The sequence below is a fragment of the Acanthaster planci genome, linkage group LG21 (genome assembly GCF_054643075.1).
Source record: "Acanthaster planci isolate LZ-2023a linkage group LG21, COTS_SCS, whole genome shotgun sequence".
NCBI lineage: Eukaryota > Metazoa > Echinodermata > Asteroidea > Valvatida > Acanthasteridae > Acanthaster > Acanthaster planci.
In genome coordinates, this window is record NC_141797.1 from 8130676 (window position 1) to 8148365 (window position 17690).

Here is a 17690-nt window from a genome sequence, read left to right on the forward strand (position 1 = left end):
ACGACGCCAAAATTATGACCCCAGACGACTGAATATCTACTGGCAACCATTACCCCATCCAACTACACAATTCTGTAGAAAAAGCTGACTTGACTTTTGATAGACTTAAATATGAAAGAAATATTGACTTAGTTTCCTGTCGACCCCAGAGACCGCAAAACCATAAAAAAAAACAAACAAAACAAAAACCACAGAAAAAAAATTGACTTATTTTAGTTAACTACATTCAGTAACTAATCACACGCCTGTATCGTGTTTTTCACGCTTAATCAAGTTGAGCTGAACGATGCTCAAGCTGCCGGCTTCTGCACTGTTTTGATCCAAATTTGTCAACTTGACTAGATTTTAATAAGTCACAGAAGTAGGCCTACCCACGTACATCTGCAAAAAAAAAAAAAAAAACCAAGTAGGCCTACTTCGGTTTTGTCAACTAAAGTGACCAGAGTTTAAGCATATTGTGAATAATACCAGGCAGCTGTCGGCGTGGGATGTGGATTACTCGAGCTGACGCGCGGCCTTCTTGATAGTGCAACTTGTACACGTGTAAGCGGATTATACGTTCATTGCTTATGGCGGGAGCTTTAGAGGATCGACAATTTCAAACTGATCAAAAATGGTTGAGAAATTTCTGTGACACCCCACGAGCAAGTATATGTGCAGTGCTCTTTTAACTGACCTAGTGTCCAAATAGGCCTAAGGTTACCTAAGGAATCCTCTCAGTATTCTTAATGTCTCTGCGAGTCTGCTCTGCTCCTTTATTTTGGACCTGCGATCTTGTACTGCAGCCTACTTCATCGCATACCAATAATTTCAATGCCTTTGGCTTTTTCTAAGCTCAGAAAAGGGAATAGGGCCTTCTAGTTCTACTCCGATCTCAGTAAGTTGGGTGATCCCTTTGTCTTGAGATTGGAAGAGGTGGACATCATCACCCCGGATGCCTGCTCCTGCCCATGTCCAACCCCCGTATGAGCAAGGGACACTTGTCGCATAGGGGCACTACGTTTGCTCGGGCAGATTTCAAGATTTCAAAAAGGAATGGGGGCACATCTACTGGATATGCGATTTTCTTCTTTCTATTCCTCCACGCTTGTTTGTAGTTACACCACTGTTAGGCCCATCTTCTCAGTTCGAGATTCCGTCATCTGGTCATTCCAACCATGGAGGTCGCCGGATCAGCTGTGTTGACCACATTGTCTGACGGTCAAGTTCATGTTTTAGCTATTTGTCACAACACCGATCGTTGTTTAGCAACTGGATAACGACACCGTCTCCCCAGACCTTTTCATCCCTTGGGAAGTTCGAACTCTGCAGAAGGCAGTGTAATCCAGAAGTAAAGTGGGAACTCCAAGCTTCCAGGGGAAGTACACGTCCGTGTAGGGTGTACCACGAGAGGACTGCGTCCGAGTTCCGTCTGCCATGTACCAGTAATCGTTTGGAGTTCAACTTGACTACCAGTCGTTCTCTTAGTATATTTCAAACCGAGGGCTGAGTTTGTACTTTGTAATGGATATTTCTCGAGGAAACTAACATCACTTTATTTGATATTTTAAGTTTACTCACAAGTATGCGGGACCTCTTGAATAAACTCACTTTTTATGAAGGACTTGTCTGGTTGCTAAAAACAAATAAGTACGCGACTTGAAGGGCTAGTTTATGCAACGTTTCAGCTATTTTCGTCCCTGTCGAACTTTCTTGAAACCCGTCATCTCCGCCATTTTCTCGACCGAGTCAGTGCTTGTCCCACTTCCTGATTTCTGCATTGGGGCGAAAAGTGAGCCTGTTTCTTCAGAAGCAGCCCTTCCCTGTGAGGGTACTGTTGAGTTGTCACCGGGACTGAGCTCATTGGAAGACGGACCAACTCTTTTGCTGTATGCTGGGGGAGCTGTAAGGCGAGATTGACAGAGGAAAAGTGGAGTTTCAAGGTAGCAAACGAGACCGGGTCCACGGGAAATATGGCCTGCCATCTTGATCCGACGTAAGTTGCTGGGCCCATTCCAGTACAGTAGATGCCTAGGCCAGCCTACGTATATACATCATGTACTGTACATGCTGTGCATGTTCCGTATGCGATGATGTACAAGTTGTTGACGTGGTCATGGTGGTGTGATGTGTGTGAAGCCTTGGTTCAGAACTTCAGACTATGTTTGGATTCGTGTGGCTCGGGGAAATTCAGTTTGATGTCATAGCCGGCCTTTAAACTTCTCCATTCATGCGACCATTTCAGTATACTGGTAAAAACTAGGCTGAGTGAAATAATACAGGGCCACTCGGTGCTCGGTTTGGACTTATTCGCTCGTGGCCCTGCATTCCTATCCTAGTTAGGCCTAGGCCTACTCCCTCCTCCGTTATTTGGTCATGCTTGTCACAAATCTCCTTTTTACTATTTTAGTGACCATTGGCATAGAATGCCATGGTTCATGCCATTTTCAAGCCTAAGCTGGTGGTACCAAGACAGTAATATTATGACCATGGTCTGAAATGTAAATCATCAGTGACATTTTTAATCGTTTGGTTGTTGCAATGAAAAAGAGTGATGTCACTTCTGCTGTAATGTTTGTCATTTATGAAGTTAGTCCATTTTTGTTTTCCAAAATAGATTTTGGTTGGACTGGAAATAATTGAAGATAATCTCTGTTCATGTTAAACTTTATTCTCACTTAAGGCCTGGGACTAGGCTTACTCATTTAACTTATGAAGTTTTGTAATTTGAGTTACAAAGACTAGGCGGACCTTGCCACCTCCTGCCCTCCGTACAGTGTACAAAACTTCAGCTTTGTTGCTATTGGCCTCTGTAACAATTTGGAGTATTGTGCAGACCTATTAAAAAATGAGCTAAATTCCAAATCACGTGAGACTCGTGTATTTGCCAATGAGGTACTGTAGATGTATACTCATTGAACACATAATTTTTGTATCATATATTGGTTCCAAGAAGTTTAACCTACAAATAAAAGTGTTGTCCATTGTCTCCACTCTTCCTAGATTTCAGAGACAGAGCATAGTTGCATTACTAAAAGTTAGAGATGTTGCTACCGTCATGACTGTTGGATTGGTCGCTTTTTAAGAATGTTTATCTCACAACATCCCATCCAACTAGCCTACGCATGTATTACCTTCAACTCCCGAAAAAAATTTGCTTGAATTAAAAATCTCCCTTTACTCCGTCAAGTTTGCTGCGGTGATGAGACACCACACAATTTTGAAGAATGCCAAGGCGATCATATAATGAGCATATGTGCAGCTTTCAGTTTGTTTTGTTTGTCGATACGGTTTCAGATAGCACCAACGGGTGTCAGCTTAGAAATTTTTTTCCTGGGAGAGGACACGCAGATTTAACCTTTGCTGGGAAGGGTCAAGTAGCTATTTCAGTCTTAGCTGAAATCTTCTGTCTTGGGGATAGTCAGTGGAACTAATCACTTGATCGCACTGTGCTTTTTGATTCATCATGAATCCTGTCAGTTCTCGTGCTGTCCGTCACCAAATGTTGGACGAAATGGAAAAGGACACATACATGTACATGCAAAGTCAAAGATTTCATCCGGCATTGATAACTGACAGCAGGCGTCTACCAATTGAGTCCAACAGTCAGACTGCAAAAGACCAATGCTTACAATGATTTGAATCGGCTCTTTTGACTTTCGCAGTTGGTACTTCGGACGTCTGAGCCGAAGTGAAGCCGACAGCTTCCTCCACAACACAAAAGCTGGCACGTACCTTGTCCGAGACAGCGGCACCAGCATCGGGGATTACGTGCTCTGTGTCAGGTAGGACAAATTGACAGACCCCCCTGTGTGTCTCCCCTCCCCCTTTCCCCCCAAAAACTTCGGCGCAGAGGTGGATTCTGTGATCCGTTGAGAAGCTGCTAGTGACGTACGTTTTTCCTGGACCCAAACCATGGCAGTAGAGGAATGGGGACTGCAGTAGTTATAGGGGGGTCTTTAATTAACCCTCCTATGCTGAAGTCACTCTTTGGGTCATTTGGTAAACACCTCAAAGAAGCACAGCTGTGTTGTGTTGCATGCTTTCAACATTCCGCTAACGTGCCATATCAATCTGCGTAACAGCAGGCTTTCCAACCTGTCATGCTCCTTCCTGAGGTCAGGCATCACTACATAATAGATTAAACCTTTAAATGAACTGATCGCTCATTTAAATACCTTTTAATCTATTGTGTGGTGTTGCGTGACCTCAGGAAGGAGTACGACAGGTTGGCAGGTCTGCAACAGTCTCAGTGCAGTGTCGATTTCCCTCGGCCCGTGATTCATCAACGGCTCCAATTTTATCTGATTTCCCCAACACACACAAAAAAGCCTCTTTCTGTCATATCTGCAACTTGTAGCACATGTGAATAGTCGCACAGAAGCTAGTTGGCGTTTAGTGGCTGAAATGAGAAAGGCTCCTCCAACAAAAAAAAAGAAAAAGAAAACAAAAAGCATTGAAGGGTGATGTTTTGATGCACAGTGTCAGGACAAAATTTGGATTTTTTTTGGAAACGTGTTTCTTTTCACAGATTTAATATTTTCTCACTTCCTCATGTGGGCAACTTGGGGACTTCCCCAGAAATTATTGTCATGGTTTCCCTCTGTTTTCTTAAATATCAAAAGCAAACTTCCCTTTTTCAAATGTGTGGTTCCTGCCTTTGACTCAACCATAAAAAGTTCCTTTGTTTGACCCACAGTTTACAGTCAAAACATTAATCACGACCGCAGAACTTTCTAATAGTTTAAGGAAATTGTTTATGCAAACGTCCGCAACTCTCACTGACAAGTCCAGGTTATAAAATGCACTGTTAGTCAATGAAAATAAGCAGTGTTGTAGTCGAGTACTTATTCCCAAGGACAGAGGTACTGCCGAGTACTTAGATGTCCAAGTACATAAAAGTCTGAGGACTTTGCCAAAAGGACGAGTACTTGTATCTTTAAGTACAAGTGTGAGTGCTTGTAATTCCCCAACAAAAAAGCTGCGCTTTGGCGTTTAATCCCATGTTTGTACAAATTCTCAGTGGGACGTACTCTCTGAAGCCAAACTGTACTGATGTCCATCCGGATGACTTGATTGTATGATAGCTACCGATGTAGGTGAACAGGTATTTCACCAGTGGTTTCCAATTCATAGATTCTTCAAGCGCTGACAGTCGACATTAGAGAGGAGCAGCGGGTAAAGTGTGCTTACACGTGGCCATGAACATGCACAGTACATGAAATGTACACTCGTACGTGACATACATGTACACTCACCGTCAGTTACGAGACGTATTCGTACTGAGCGCACAACATGTGGGGTGAAGTCTGCTTCCCAGACTCTTATTCCGATGCCTGTGTTTTTCTATATGCTGTATGTGTCATCAGATTTTCAGGTATACAGTAGGCACCAGACTAGCAACAACAATCAAGAGACTTTTCTTAGGGATACCCTAGTCTTGGGTCCAAGACGCCTTTCATGGTGCTTCGATCTGTCAGTGTGTGGTGTATAATGCAATTCAGTGTGACTTCCCTCTTCTCAGCCATACCAGCTGCTTCCCTCGGTAGCGATTCGTTATTAGTTATTGGTGTGATCACGCCTGATTTCAATCCTGCCAGCATGCACTTTGAATTTCCTGAATCGGTACGGTACGGTTTCAAATGGCAGGATATTTATGTACACATCACTAGTACAGGACTCTTTTTGGGTAGCCAATTTTTTTTTAACGCTGTAATTTTTCTCCAGCGAGAACTGCAAGGTGTCCCACTACATCATTCAATCACCTCAGCACACAGTAGTCAACAAGTATGTCATCGGCGACCAGTCGTTCTCCAGCCTGCCCGAGGTGCTGGAGTTCTACAAGCTGCACTTCCTAGACACAACCACTCTCACCGAACCTGTAAGTTCGTTTGTCCAGGGGTGAGATTTGTCAGGATGTTTTTATTCACGTTTTCTGTCAAGTGTCCGTGCGTGCACACCATGTGCTGTCAATGCCCTGCCGCATTAAAGCCGAACATCCGAATTGACCCGTTTGGTTCGGTTCAAAAGTGCCATGTTTGATGAATTTTGGTACAGTTTGGCGGTTGGGCTACAGCACTAACAGCAGGAAATGAGAAACAACTTGACATTTTTCAAAATTCTGAAGGTGTGCAGCTGGCATTGACCCCCTCCCCCCAGCCTACCTTTTGATCGACCCCTGAGGTGTTCTTTAAAAGTTGATACAGAACATGAGAAACAGGTATTTAAGGGGTGCCTGTAGGCAAACACCACGGCTGTTAGGCCCTCAGAACATCTGGTGATTATTTCATGGATATTCATCCCGCCCCCATCGTACCCCTGAATCGTTGTGTTCACCCTGCCCCAGTTTCCAGACAATCTTGTTCAAATCTTTATGAGATCCACATTTTGTTGATCGCAAGGGTTCATAACTCCATATCTTTTTGTCTTTACATCTCTTTTCCTTCAACCAGAATAATTCATTCGCCACCGCTGGATTAATCGGTTTTTGAAGCGTTCTGATTCCAGCAGGTGGCAAGATGTCCCTCTCAGTAGTTACCCATAGTAGCTTTAACCCTAACCTTCCCCAACCACAAAGACGACCAGTGGTTGAGGCAGAAACGAGGCAGGGAACCTCATTCACAAGTGGCATGAGGAGAAACAAAGATCTTTCACCCTGACCCAAATACTTCTTAACCCTAACCTTCCCCAACCACACAGAATTAAACAGTAGTAAAGTGTTTCATTCTGTGGGGATAGGTCTGGTAGGCCCATAACAGCTGGCTTTTGCATTGGGTTTGGCATTCCTCAGAAAAACAAAGTCCAACAGCCTCTGTGCTTAAAGTCTTATATGGGTGTTAAACTTGGTGTGAATGGGGAAGGTTAGGGCCAGCAACCCTTGGGCAGTTAGGGTTAATTAAGTGTTCAGAAGCCCAAGTTGCATCCTGGTTTGCCGTTTCCTCTTCTCTCCAGTGCCAGAGGCATCCGACCCAGCGAGATGTGCCCGACCTGCTGGGGGCACCGGTCGCCCAAAACGCGTGCGGACCCGCCCACAATTCACAGATCCCTCCACCCCTACCGCCGATGAACAAGTCGGCCGGCTTGGGCCTGGTCTGCAAGGCGCAGTACAATTTCACACAAACGGTAGGTGGGCGCTCCCATCCGTGACCCATCACAACAGAATGAGCGGGAAGTCGCATTCCGCTCCTTCCTATCTTGACGGTTGAAAGTCATATATTGAAGTGGAGGTCAGTTTTGGGGTTTCGTAATATTTGGAAAGAGTAACCCGACTCCTGTTTAATTCCAACTTTTTTGCAGGTATCATAAATTTAAACATGTGACTGGGCAATTTTGACAATAGCATTATTCGTACCTGGTCGGAAGTGTTGAAACTGTGTGGGAAACAGACACAAATCTGCCAGAATAATGCACACCGTCACCTTATACTTTGACCCCAAGTGTTCCAAGTGCACACCATTGGAAAGCTCTCTCTCTCTCTCTGCTGAATTACAAAAATACCAATATCTCAATTTTTCAAAATTCCGACTTCGAGCTCACTTTGAGATGACAGGTCACATTTGGTGTTTGGCAGCACTTTCCCAGCGTGCGCCTCTGCGTTGCCTATATCTGCTTGGTTACTTTCATAAAGTATAGAGTACCGAAGTGAATATGGCGCGCATACAATCGTGTGTGTAAAAGGCATTAGTGTAAGAACTGACGCATAAACCAACACGTGTGCGTACTCCGGTGGTTTGCACTATACTTCCTGGTTGAAAATGATGTCACACTTCGGTGCGCTATAGAGGGTTTGCATGGCTGCCATCTTGCAGGCCAGTGCTTTTGTTTCGTAGGGTTTATACAAAGGAGATTTCCCCATGGAAAAAAAGAACTGCCTTGCAAGATGGCTATCATTTAAAGCCTCTATACCAGGAAAATTGGATGTCATACATCCATATGCTACAGGCCTCTATCATGGGGCAGTCATTTTGCTTTTCTCCATTCTAACCAATGTAACCAAACGGAGGCTGGAAGGAAAAAAGTCAGTTCCCTTTCATCTATATGTAAAGTTGTAATATCATTGCCAGTAGGCCAACAGGGAACAAAACAAACATGGCACCATATGATAAAGGTCTGTTCCCTTTCATCTATATGTAATGTTGTAATACTGTTGCCAGTGGGTCAACAGGGAACTAGACAAACATGGCACCATCATGATCACTGTCTATGGTCTGCTGTTCTCTCCACTGTGCACAGGATGATGAAGACCTGTCATTTTGCAAAGGCGACATCCTCACCATAATCCGCAAGGACGAGGACCAGTGGTGGCTGGCCAGAAATAACTCGGGACGTGAAGGTCTGGTGCCGGCCAACTACATCAAGCCGGTGAGGATGCTACTTCAGTGACTCCTGCACAAGCCTGTGAACGAGTTACATGGCTGCAGCTTAAAATAACACACGCACTAATGGAAAATGCAGCAAGCCACTAGCCGGGAGGCTTCCATAGCTGCATGTTTTCTTTGTGGTAGCCAGGACGTTCGGACATGGCTTTAATTGTTTTTTCCCATGTAATCTGTCCTTGATTCCCTCTGGCAGTCTTGCAGATTTCGTATTAGCCAAAGGATTTTCAAAAGATTAATCCTGTCTTTCGCTCTGGTTTGACCTGTTTTTTACCCTTGTTTGCCAAGATGAAAATACAGTCGTATCTGAATTACTTCGCTGGGGCTTCTTATTGAAGTGGCTGCTGCCATAGATGCCTGGGTAATTTCACGCTGCAGCCAAGAAATTCGGATGTAGCTTATTCTTGTATGTGAACCACTGTTCAAAGGGAGCGGATCCCTGTGCACTAGATCTTTCCTTTCCGGACTGGTCTGGCCAAGTCAGCCAGTCTGCCACGCCTGCATGGAGGTCCCGTACCAAATTTTTTGCTGTAATCCACATCCTACAGGTGAATGAACTTGAAAACAGAGGAGCGGGCGACGGGCGGCAGTCGACAGGCGAGGACTCGAAAACGACCACCAACAACGACCAGTATCGGCAGCTGAGCTTGATTAATCCCAACACCGTGCAGTACGCCATCGTAGAGCAGGGCAGGATCCCGTCTGCGTACGATCCCACACAACTCAAACTAGAGGTAGGGGGTTGCTCGTGTGGTGCACGGTTGCGCACATTTTAATAATTTGTTTGAAACCGAACAGTCTTCGGCCAAATTGCTTTGAAATTTGTAGCGATACAGATGAAATATTTCAGGGCTAGAGATCACTGTCAAGTCCGGTTTTGACGGAACACGCTGTGCTTCTGACAGCATTTGGAGACGTTTTGTGTGTTAGTATCTGAAGAGATTGAAGGGGGAGGGGGAAAGGAGCATTGGTCTTGGGGTGTGCGTTTATGGGTATGCTTGGAACCGGTCACCCATGTCATGTCTATACCGGGTATCCCTAACCCTAACTACCTCAAACCTGCCACACTCCGACAGCAGGTTTTGTGAGGGATTTGGCAGGTGTGGTACCGTACCTGATGAACTTGTTGAATTTTGTGGGACTTGGGATGAAAGGCCCAGGGAGATGGTGTTGGATTCTGTGTGAGTCGGGACACACACAGGTCGTTGTGTGTAGTGTCTGGCTTGCAGTACCAATTGTTGGACTATGCTTGATTTTGTCAGGTTTGATACTGTTCAGTGCAAGTCATCCTATGCTGCATAGACCCATCCATACCATATCATTCAAACTCCAACGGGCTCTTTCTGTTGGAGTTAATCAGGTTTGGTACAGTAACCTGCACGTACAAGTACATAGACAAGTACATGCACCTGTTAGATTTTGTGAGGTTCAGTGTACCCTTAAAATATAAAAAACACTTAACAAATGGCATTGGACGCAATCCCAGTTGACCATGTACGGAAAACAAGGCTCTTTTTTTCGTACATAGGAAGTAGCACATTGTTCTGAACGTTGGAAGGAAATTGTCCCCACCTTTTAATGAAACGAAATTGTTACCTTCAGTTTGTAACAACAGTAGTTCTGTGGATCTCTGAACCACAGTTGGGACCAGTCTTTTCAGTGGCACGGCGATATTTCCGCAGTTTTGCATTTTGCTGTTAAAGTTCACACACCATCTTTTATTCGCGTTGTTCTTTTATGGAATGGGTCGCCAACCTTATATGTCCCTCCCCCTCCTTTGCTAGGTTGGCAGTATCATCAAAGTGCTGGAGAGGAATGTCAGCGGCAACTGGAAGGGCGAGGTGAACGGCAAACAGGGCTTCTTCCCTTTCACCAGGGTCCGGTTACTAGACCAAAGCTCCTACGAGGAACTCATGGAGAAGCGAAGGAAAGCCGCCGGTGCCAATGCCAACGCCAGTGCGTAATGGCGGGATAAAACCCTGCAAGAAATATACGTATCGGCCACGGAGAAGAAAGACTCGGTGTTGGACACTACCACCCGGTTTTAAGACTTGCTGGAAACTGTACCGTACGTAGCTACGTCTGACCACTGTGGATGTGTATAAAATTTATGTGCATAGACTGGCATGCCGGTGCTCCACAGAAAACAAGTGGTTTAGTGGTGTCTTCGCATTCCCCCCCCCAAAAAAAATCCTGCAATAGATGACACGATTTAGTACTGTGCATGAGAGGAACCAGATGCTGAGGATGCAGTTTGAGGGTATGTGAAGATGTCTACTTGAGGACGCTTCGGCTCTGAGAGGGTGACCCAAGGGGCTGCGGGGGAAAACACGGCTGGATTGTACGCTGTCCGGATTTCTGATCGTCGCGACCATTTATTTCGGACGGCCCGACTTGCCAACCGAGCGCCACCCACCGGCGAGGAGTCCCGATTTGCCTTGTGTGCATCTGGCGAAAAACAACGAAAGGCGAGTAGGAGAAACAGCTCAATTTGTAGTGAGAAAGTCGGCCAACCCTTACCTCTTTTTGGTTTGGGTCCGGTTGTAAGTACAATGTAGATTTTCAATCACTGCGTTTGACAGGTACACTTGTGAGTCAAGAGTAGGGCCGAAGTGAGAATTGTATGCTACTGCAGCTCATCAGCAGTTCCTTTCTAATCCTGATCCTCGTCCTCGTGAGAAAGGTCTTGAAACATGGCTCTGGGCACCAAATTATGCAAACGATTTAAAGTGTGTCCGCCTTGTGTAAAAGCACCCCCTGGCGGGAGACCGGGAGAGCTCATATTGCTGGTAGGGACATGACCGTAGTTGTTTGTAAACTAGCGAGGTGTGTTCCCACAAAAGGAGCTTCCATTGCTGGAAAAATTGCGCCCTCTCTTGGTCCTGCTCAGGCCTCATTAATCCAGTTCCCTCTTGCTTTGGGCATGGAATGAAAGTAGTGGGGCAGTGATGTCACGACTACTGCAGAAAGGTCGATCATGAGCCCCGACCCCTTCCAAAAATTCCTCAAAATTCACCCGGAGATTTTTGTAGGATCGGGAAGGCGGATTCAGAGGTAAGCCGAGTGGTCCTGCACCCGGGCCTTGCTGACCTTTGAAGCTTGCAGTAGCGGTACAAAGAACCTGCCCGTTGGTTTCCTGCGCAGTAGGGGAGGATTTTGTGGAGGATTCAGGAAGGTCCCTAGGACCAAGAATAAAATGCACGGTTCATTTAGCTTTGCGACAATTAATGCTGGAAGTAGTATTTTCTCTTCTTTTTATTTTTCCCCTCGACAAAACCAGCAAGAGGGTCATTCTACATATTTGGGGTCCAAAGTATGACATATTTCCGTCCCTGTTACCTCTGACGTGTATACCATCCGACATGTTTGACAAGGGATGGATCACTGATATTGACTTTAAACTGTTTTTTGTTTGTTTGGCAGGTAATTTGCAGTACTTATTCAGTCTTGGAAATTAAACAATGAGTTCTAAACCAGAAAACATATGCAGATGTAACAGGGACGGGAAAAAAATGGGACCCCAAATTTATAGAATGACCCGAGGGGGGTTTTCGGAAGGCCTGTAAAATCAGTAACTTTTGCGTAAAATGGAGAGAGTGGCTCGCGCCAAAGAAATAGAATAAAAACAAAGACAAAACAACGAAATGTGCTGTTACCTGGCAGTTGCAACAGTAAAAATGATTGTGTTTTTTTAATTGCAGGTTTAGGAAAGCTCTCTAAATGAAAAGAAGTGTTTAAAGTAGTCAGTCTGTAGACGCATTCATGTGCATGGTTAGCCCGCCACTCGATTGAATAAGTTATGGGTGATGTTAAGAGAAAAAAATATATTTATTGAACATGTAACGTAGATACCTGTAAGAATCCATTTTTCTTCCCCATGCCTTGTAGAGGTTAGCTTGACAAAGTGAGTGTGTGATATCCCACCTGTAACTTACATGGCAATGCAGCCGTGGCGCACATCAAACTTCTGTATTTTGCCTGTAGTGTTTTGGGGGGTTTCCCCCCTCTCAATCTGCACTTGCACCTCAGAGGTGTTCCAAAGGGTGTCAGCTCTGATGAGACATACCTCCTGCGCTCGCAACGAAGAGACAGCGGGTGGTTTGACTGTTTCAAATGACTGTCAAATCAATGTTTGACACAGACGTACAGGAATTCTGATATTGCTGCTGACTTGGTACTAAGTGTAAAGTCACACATGACTGGGAAATTTGGGGTACATTACATTTGCCACTTCGGCCACATGATCCCCAAGGAGGAACTCGACATTTACGAGGAGGAACTCGTTTAGTTTTTTCAATCGGGCGATATCATCAGTAAACTAAATACATTTGCCCATGTTCCCCAAACAGGCTGTCTGGCTGATATAATCTGCTCGTTGCTTTACTTAACAATCAGAAAAATAGTGTTAAAAAAAGAGAACTAATTAATGAAACGTAAAAGTACGTAGGGGGAGGGAATAGTTACTACCGCAAACAGTTTGAGATGGTATTCTGGTCAATAATGTGACGTTATTCGAAGGATATTAACAAAGTAGGGCACCTGGACTTCAGAATATTGACAACCTGCAACAGCTTCTTTCTTTGCAGATGGAAATACGGGGAATGGGATCTAACTCTTCAGTAATGCTGAACCACATCATATGCGAAATAAGTTCTTAAATAATACCTTGACTCGGCTACACTGCAGACAACATCCCGGTACAGGATGTGTTATACTTTCGATTGTACATGTGCATGTCGTCTTGTGCCCGGAGGAAGGTCGTAAGTGCTTACGACCTTTTGCCGGGAAGCATAATCGCCGCCAAAAAAATTTTCCCGGCAAAAGGATGTATGTATGCAACTGTTTTATTTTGATGAAATATAAAGATTTCTTTGCAAATAGTTCCAAAACGATTTCCCAAGTTGTTCAAAGGTTGCTTTTTTGCACAGCCTGTGTTGATTTTGTAATAAATTTAAGAGAGATGGAGAGAGTGTTTCTCAGGCCTTTTACTGGGAAAACTTTTTCTACTGTGATCATGCTTCCAGGCAAAAGGGCGTAAGCGCGCTTATGACCTGCTGCCGGGCACACGACGAATTGCGTAGACACAATGGAGGGGACCTTGACTTTATTCAGACTTTTTTAGTTGATTTATTTTCCCTAATTGTCATAAAATTTTACTCCACTGGTTCAACTTGAAAAATTCCACTCCTGAAATCTTACATTTACTTTACAGACACCACAACGGCTATATAGAAATAACACTTCTTCAGAACCTACAGTGGCAAAGTTCCATGTATTGATCAATTGATAACTGATATTCTTAGGTGTGTCTAACCCACAGATTTAAAGATGCATTGGAAAAAATTAATCAAAATTCCGTTCGGCTGGATGATGCACATCAGGAGTGAGATTTCTCAGCTTTTCTTGTGTTGGATTTCAGCTTTTTTTCCTCACTGGCTCTGTACAAAAGTATATGAGATTTTCACAGTTCAGCTTCTTTATGCTTTTTCAGCTGTTTTCAGCTATTTTTATCATTGGTCAATCTCACCCCCACATGTACGGGTATACATATGGCACCAATATGGGCAAAGGGTAAAAAAAAAAAAATTCTTCTGAGGAATATGGGTAATTTCAAGTGATTTTACTCTTAACCTTTCCAACGGCATATCTGTGAATAATCCCATTATTTTTCCCAACGTCCAGGCTCATTTGAAATCCCACATTGTATTATTCAGTTTTGTTCCCCCCACTTGCGTTCAACTCATGTTATCCTTGCACCGTTTTGTTTATTTGAACAATAACGAAAGCACACTTTGTCAGATTGACAATACTTTTATGCGGGAGTTCTCGTTTGTGACAATCCCAGTTGATAGAGACTTGTTGACTGCTCAGATTGCACATACACGTATATGCATTGACAGGTTCGGCATACCTAGAACTACAATGCAAAGCTCATTAGCCTTTTAGAGGTATGGCAGACACAATAGGACGGGGGCTGTTTGGTTTGGGTAGAATCTTTTGTGTTTGCTCCAAGTTTGCCTCTTCAAACAGAGCCCCTCCTATTGTGTCCGCCACACTTCTAAAAGGCTAATTGAGATGATCCCACTAGTCGGAGCTTAAACACTTCTGTTGTTCAAAAATGTTCTGGGCCCAGAGGTCAAAGTTTCATCTGAATGTTGGGTTTCTGTGCCGAGGTCTTTGTAAACAACCATCAACGCGGGAACGTAGCAGAGAGGGACCCATTAGCTCCAAACTTGGTGACTGCAAGTTGTGTGCGTGGATATTTTTACTTCACGTGGCGGGGGGAGGGGGAATTGGAAATGTTTTGATTCACAATATTGCTCAACCTCGATGCATAATTTACTGAGTAGTTGGAAGACTTAAAGAACGTGGCCGCTGCACATAAGCGCAGTAGTGTGTCATGTGTCACACATTGTTGGCAGTCTGAAATGCCAGTGGACTAAAAGAGGCACTGTTTGGTCTGCCCTTGGGATGTCCCAAGAGGGACAAACTGGAAGTGTTTAAATCTTGACAGGCGTCTGGCATAAATTAACCATGTGCTTGGACGTGCTGAAATGCACATGTACATGTAAGAACCCTTGGGAAACATAGGTCCAATTGCTTCTTTGACGGTATATGATATATCTGTGTACAGCTGACTTTGCTGTACAATTTTGATGGTGTTCCTTGTACTTGTATATTTGACATTATTTTTTCTACAAAAAGTAAGTTTCCAAGAATATAAAATTGGAGATATTCATCTTAATATTCAACAACATTCACTTTCCTAATCGTTAGTTTAAAAAGTAGCATCCCCTGTCTGTAGTACTGTAGGAGATGATTGTGTAAAAAGGGGGAACATGACAAAAGTAAGTTTTACATGTATCTTTTCGCACTTCAAGAATGGACTCTCACCTAGGAAGAGGGTCGGTGAACCTTTGTCACGGATCCCAATGCGGCAACAGTCAAAGACGAACTTGTGTATTGAATTGAAACTCGGCATACTCCTAGACTTAGGACATAATGGGGCCAGGATGCGTTGATGTGTACCCTCCTATAGGGGCAGCATACAGGAAGGGACTGTCCCGTGTCGCAGCGATCTCGTGTGCATGTAAAAACAAAGAGCAGCCTGTTCCTCCTCCGAAGTCTGTCAGTAATTGTAAGGTCAAGCAGTCTCATCCAACTACAGTCTGACCTGTGGTTGGGCACACCGTCCTGTCCCTCCCGTCAGAGTGTGTAGAATTATTTCCGTGAAGTCTGCGCGATTATGCCGCAGCAGGCTGGTGTCATCAACATACCTACTGGGGGCAAAACTGGCAAAGAGAGAACCTACACAGGTTTGTCCTGTGACGTGGAATGAGGGTAGAATCAAAGCATTTTGTGTGAGTTGAGGTATGGTCCGTTGATTACAAAAAATCCGTCACTGCTGCACTTGCCTGTTGTGTCCGTTGTTAATTTTCAGCTTCCCAGTTGCGTTCTAAAAACAGTAATGTTGATTCAGTGTACTTGTATTTTTTAAAACAAGTTCTGGGGAAAAAATGACGAAGCCAAACAAGTTTTTAAAAAAAACTCTGCCGTGTGCTGTACGAAAAATGCTGATTGCATGAAAAGTAACTTCTCTTAGTTAACATTTTGGTTCACAGGTCGGCTTAACCTTAACACTTATAGATTGAACACTGGTTGATTGTAGGTAAATCAAGTACAAAAGGGGAAAAAGCAATTCCATTCTGTGCTGCTTGTATATTTGAATGTGCCTGACAGCCCGAACTAAAAATCCATGCAATAATTTTAAATAGTGGTACATATGTGATTCATTGTTGTGACTTCATTGTACAATTCCAGTTTACCTTTTCCCTCTGTTGAACTTACATGTTTTTAAAATGTACACAAGCGTTGCATGTATTTATGTAAATGCTACCAATGACCCTCTGAATTAAGGAGGGCTGAAATTAAAGGCAAATATTAAATGCAAAAGTGTCAAGGCTGACTGGTTCATACTTCAGGTGAACATGAAGTTAAAATGTCTTCAACTTTTGCAAAAGTTGCTGCACAAGTATTTGATCTGTCACAATTTTGCGTTGTTCGCTTTCACGTTAAGTATGAACCGGCCCGGGGGGGGTGCTTGGTGAGTAAACATTTGATGTACATGTAGTTAAAAGTTACTGCTCAAGCCTCGTTAGAGACTGTAGACCTCCACTCTCCGTTGTATGAGTTTTGTTTTCTGTTAAATGGTTCTGAGATGGCAAAAGAAGTTGCTTAGCAGAATTCACATCACAAGACATTGGGGTTGTGATGGGCAATCTTTCTTGTTTTAAGTGTAATTAAAACTTTGTCGTGGGTCACACTATAAAATTTGATGAAATCTTTAGCTCCTTATTGAACAGTTTCAGTACACTGGTTCATTTCTGGTTAAGATTGGAAACTTTCTGGAAGAAGAATAACTTCAGCAGAGTGACCAAAGAAATGGAAATTTTTGAGAGTTTAAATTACTGTTCGACATTTTCATGTGTGTAATTAATGTCTTATGTTCAGAGACTCAGAAGTTTGGTTTCATTATTTATCGTTGAACTTGGTGGCCTGGTGATATGTCACAGCACATGGTGATTTTATAGAGACAGCTGTACTGTGGAATGGCTGGATTGCAGTCTCAGACAGTTAAATGGCCTATTTTGGGCATGGCCAAGATTTGAGGGGTGTTTGATTTTGTGAAGGGATAGATGAGCAGTTAGGAAGTTTTAAAAGTGGCAATAACTCGCATTTATGACAGACTGCTGTACATGGGTTGTACTCCGAGGAATTGACTGAGCCAATTGCAAGCAGTATAAAATCCGATGACAACTTAGCTGGTGGCCGGTTACATGCAAACTAAATACAGATGCGGTGTCTGCCCGAAGAAATGTTCTCTGTTTACCATTTGACAAACTGATTTCGATGTGTTATGCTTTCGAGATGCTCTAAGAGGCAGACAGTTTTTTTTGGGGGGGGGGGGAGTGTTGTCCCCCAGAGGATTTATGCACAATACAGGTGCAAGAAATGAACTTCATATCGATCTGGTCACTTGATGAATACAGCTGCGTGGTATGTTGTGTTCTTTGAAACTTTATCTCAGTGTTGACCAGACTAGCTGCTGTTTCCCTTTCCTGTGTTGGAGGAGGGTGCATAAATAAACTGCCTTTTGACATAGTTACTTCCTTGTGAGCAAACCTTGCTTCCTTTGTAAAATGGGGAAAACCAAACGTTCTTTGCCTGAAACTGATTGTATTGTATGAAAAGCATTTTTCTTTTATAAACCATGTACATTGTATGATATTAATTAACACGTGTATATAAAAACAAATCTTTATGCATCTTTGAAAT

The 17690-nt window shown here is 43.7% G+C and overlaps 1 protein-coding gene across 1 annotated transcript; it reads left to right on the forward strand.

Annotated features, from left to right (window-relative positions):
- The first annotated feature begins 1698 nt into the window (after positions 1-1698).
- On the forward strand, positions 1699-17689 carry LOC110984023 (adapter molecule Crk-like). Its single transcript, XM_022243808.2, has 7 exons — positions 1699-1975; positions 3645-3764; positions 5707-5860; positions 6931-7101; positions 8212-8340; positions 8903-9088; positions 10139-17689. The coding sequence occupies exons 1-7, from the start codon at positions 1953-1955 to the stop codon at positions 10316-10318; spliced, it is 963 nt and encodes a 320-aa protein (XP_022099500.1). The 5' UTR covers positions 1699-1952; the 3' UTR covers positions 10319-17689.
- The last annotated feature ends 1 nt before the right edge of the window (position 17690 follows it).

Bases quoted from the DNA above. Each gene is read 5' to 3' on its own strand.
- LOC110984023 (XM_022243808.2), top strand. From the start codon at position 1,953: ATGGCCTGCCATCTTGATCCGAC. The intron at 1,976-3,644 runs GTAAGTTGCTGG...TGACTTTCGCAG, and splicing joins GCCTGCCATCTTGATCCGAC to TTGGTACTTCGGACGTCTGA. The intron at 3,765-5,706 runs GTAGGACAAATT...ATTTTTCTCCAG, and splicing joins GATTACGTGCTCTGTGTCAG to CGAGAACTGCAAGGTGTCCC.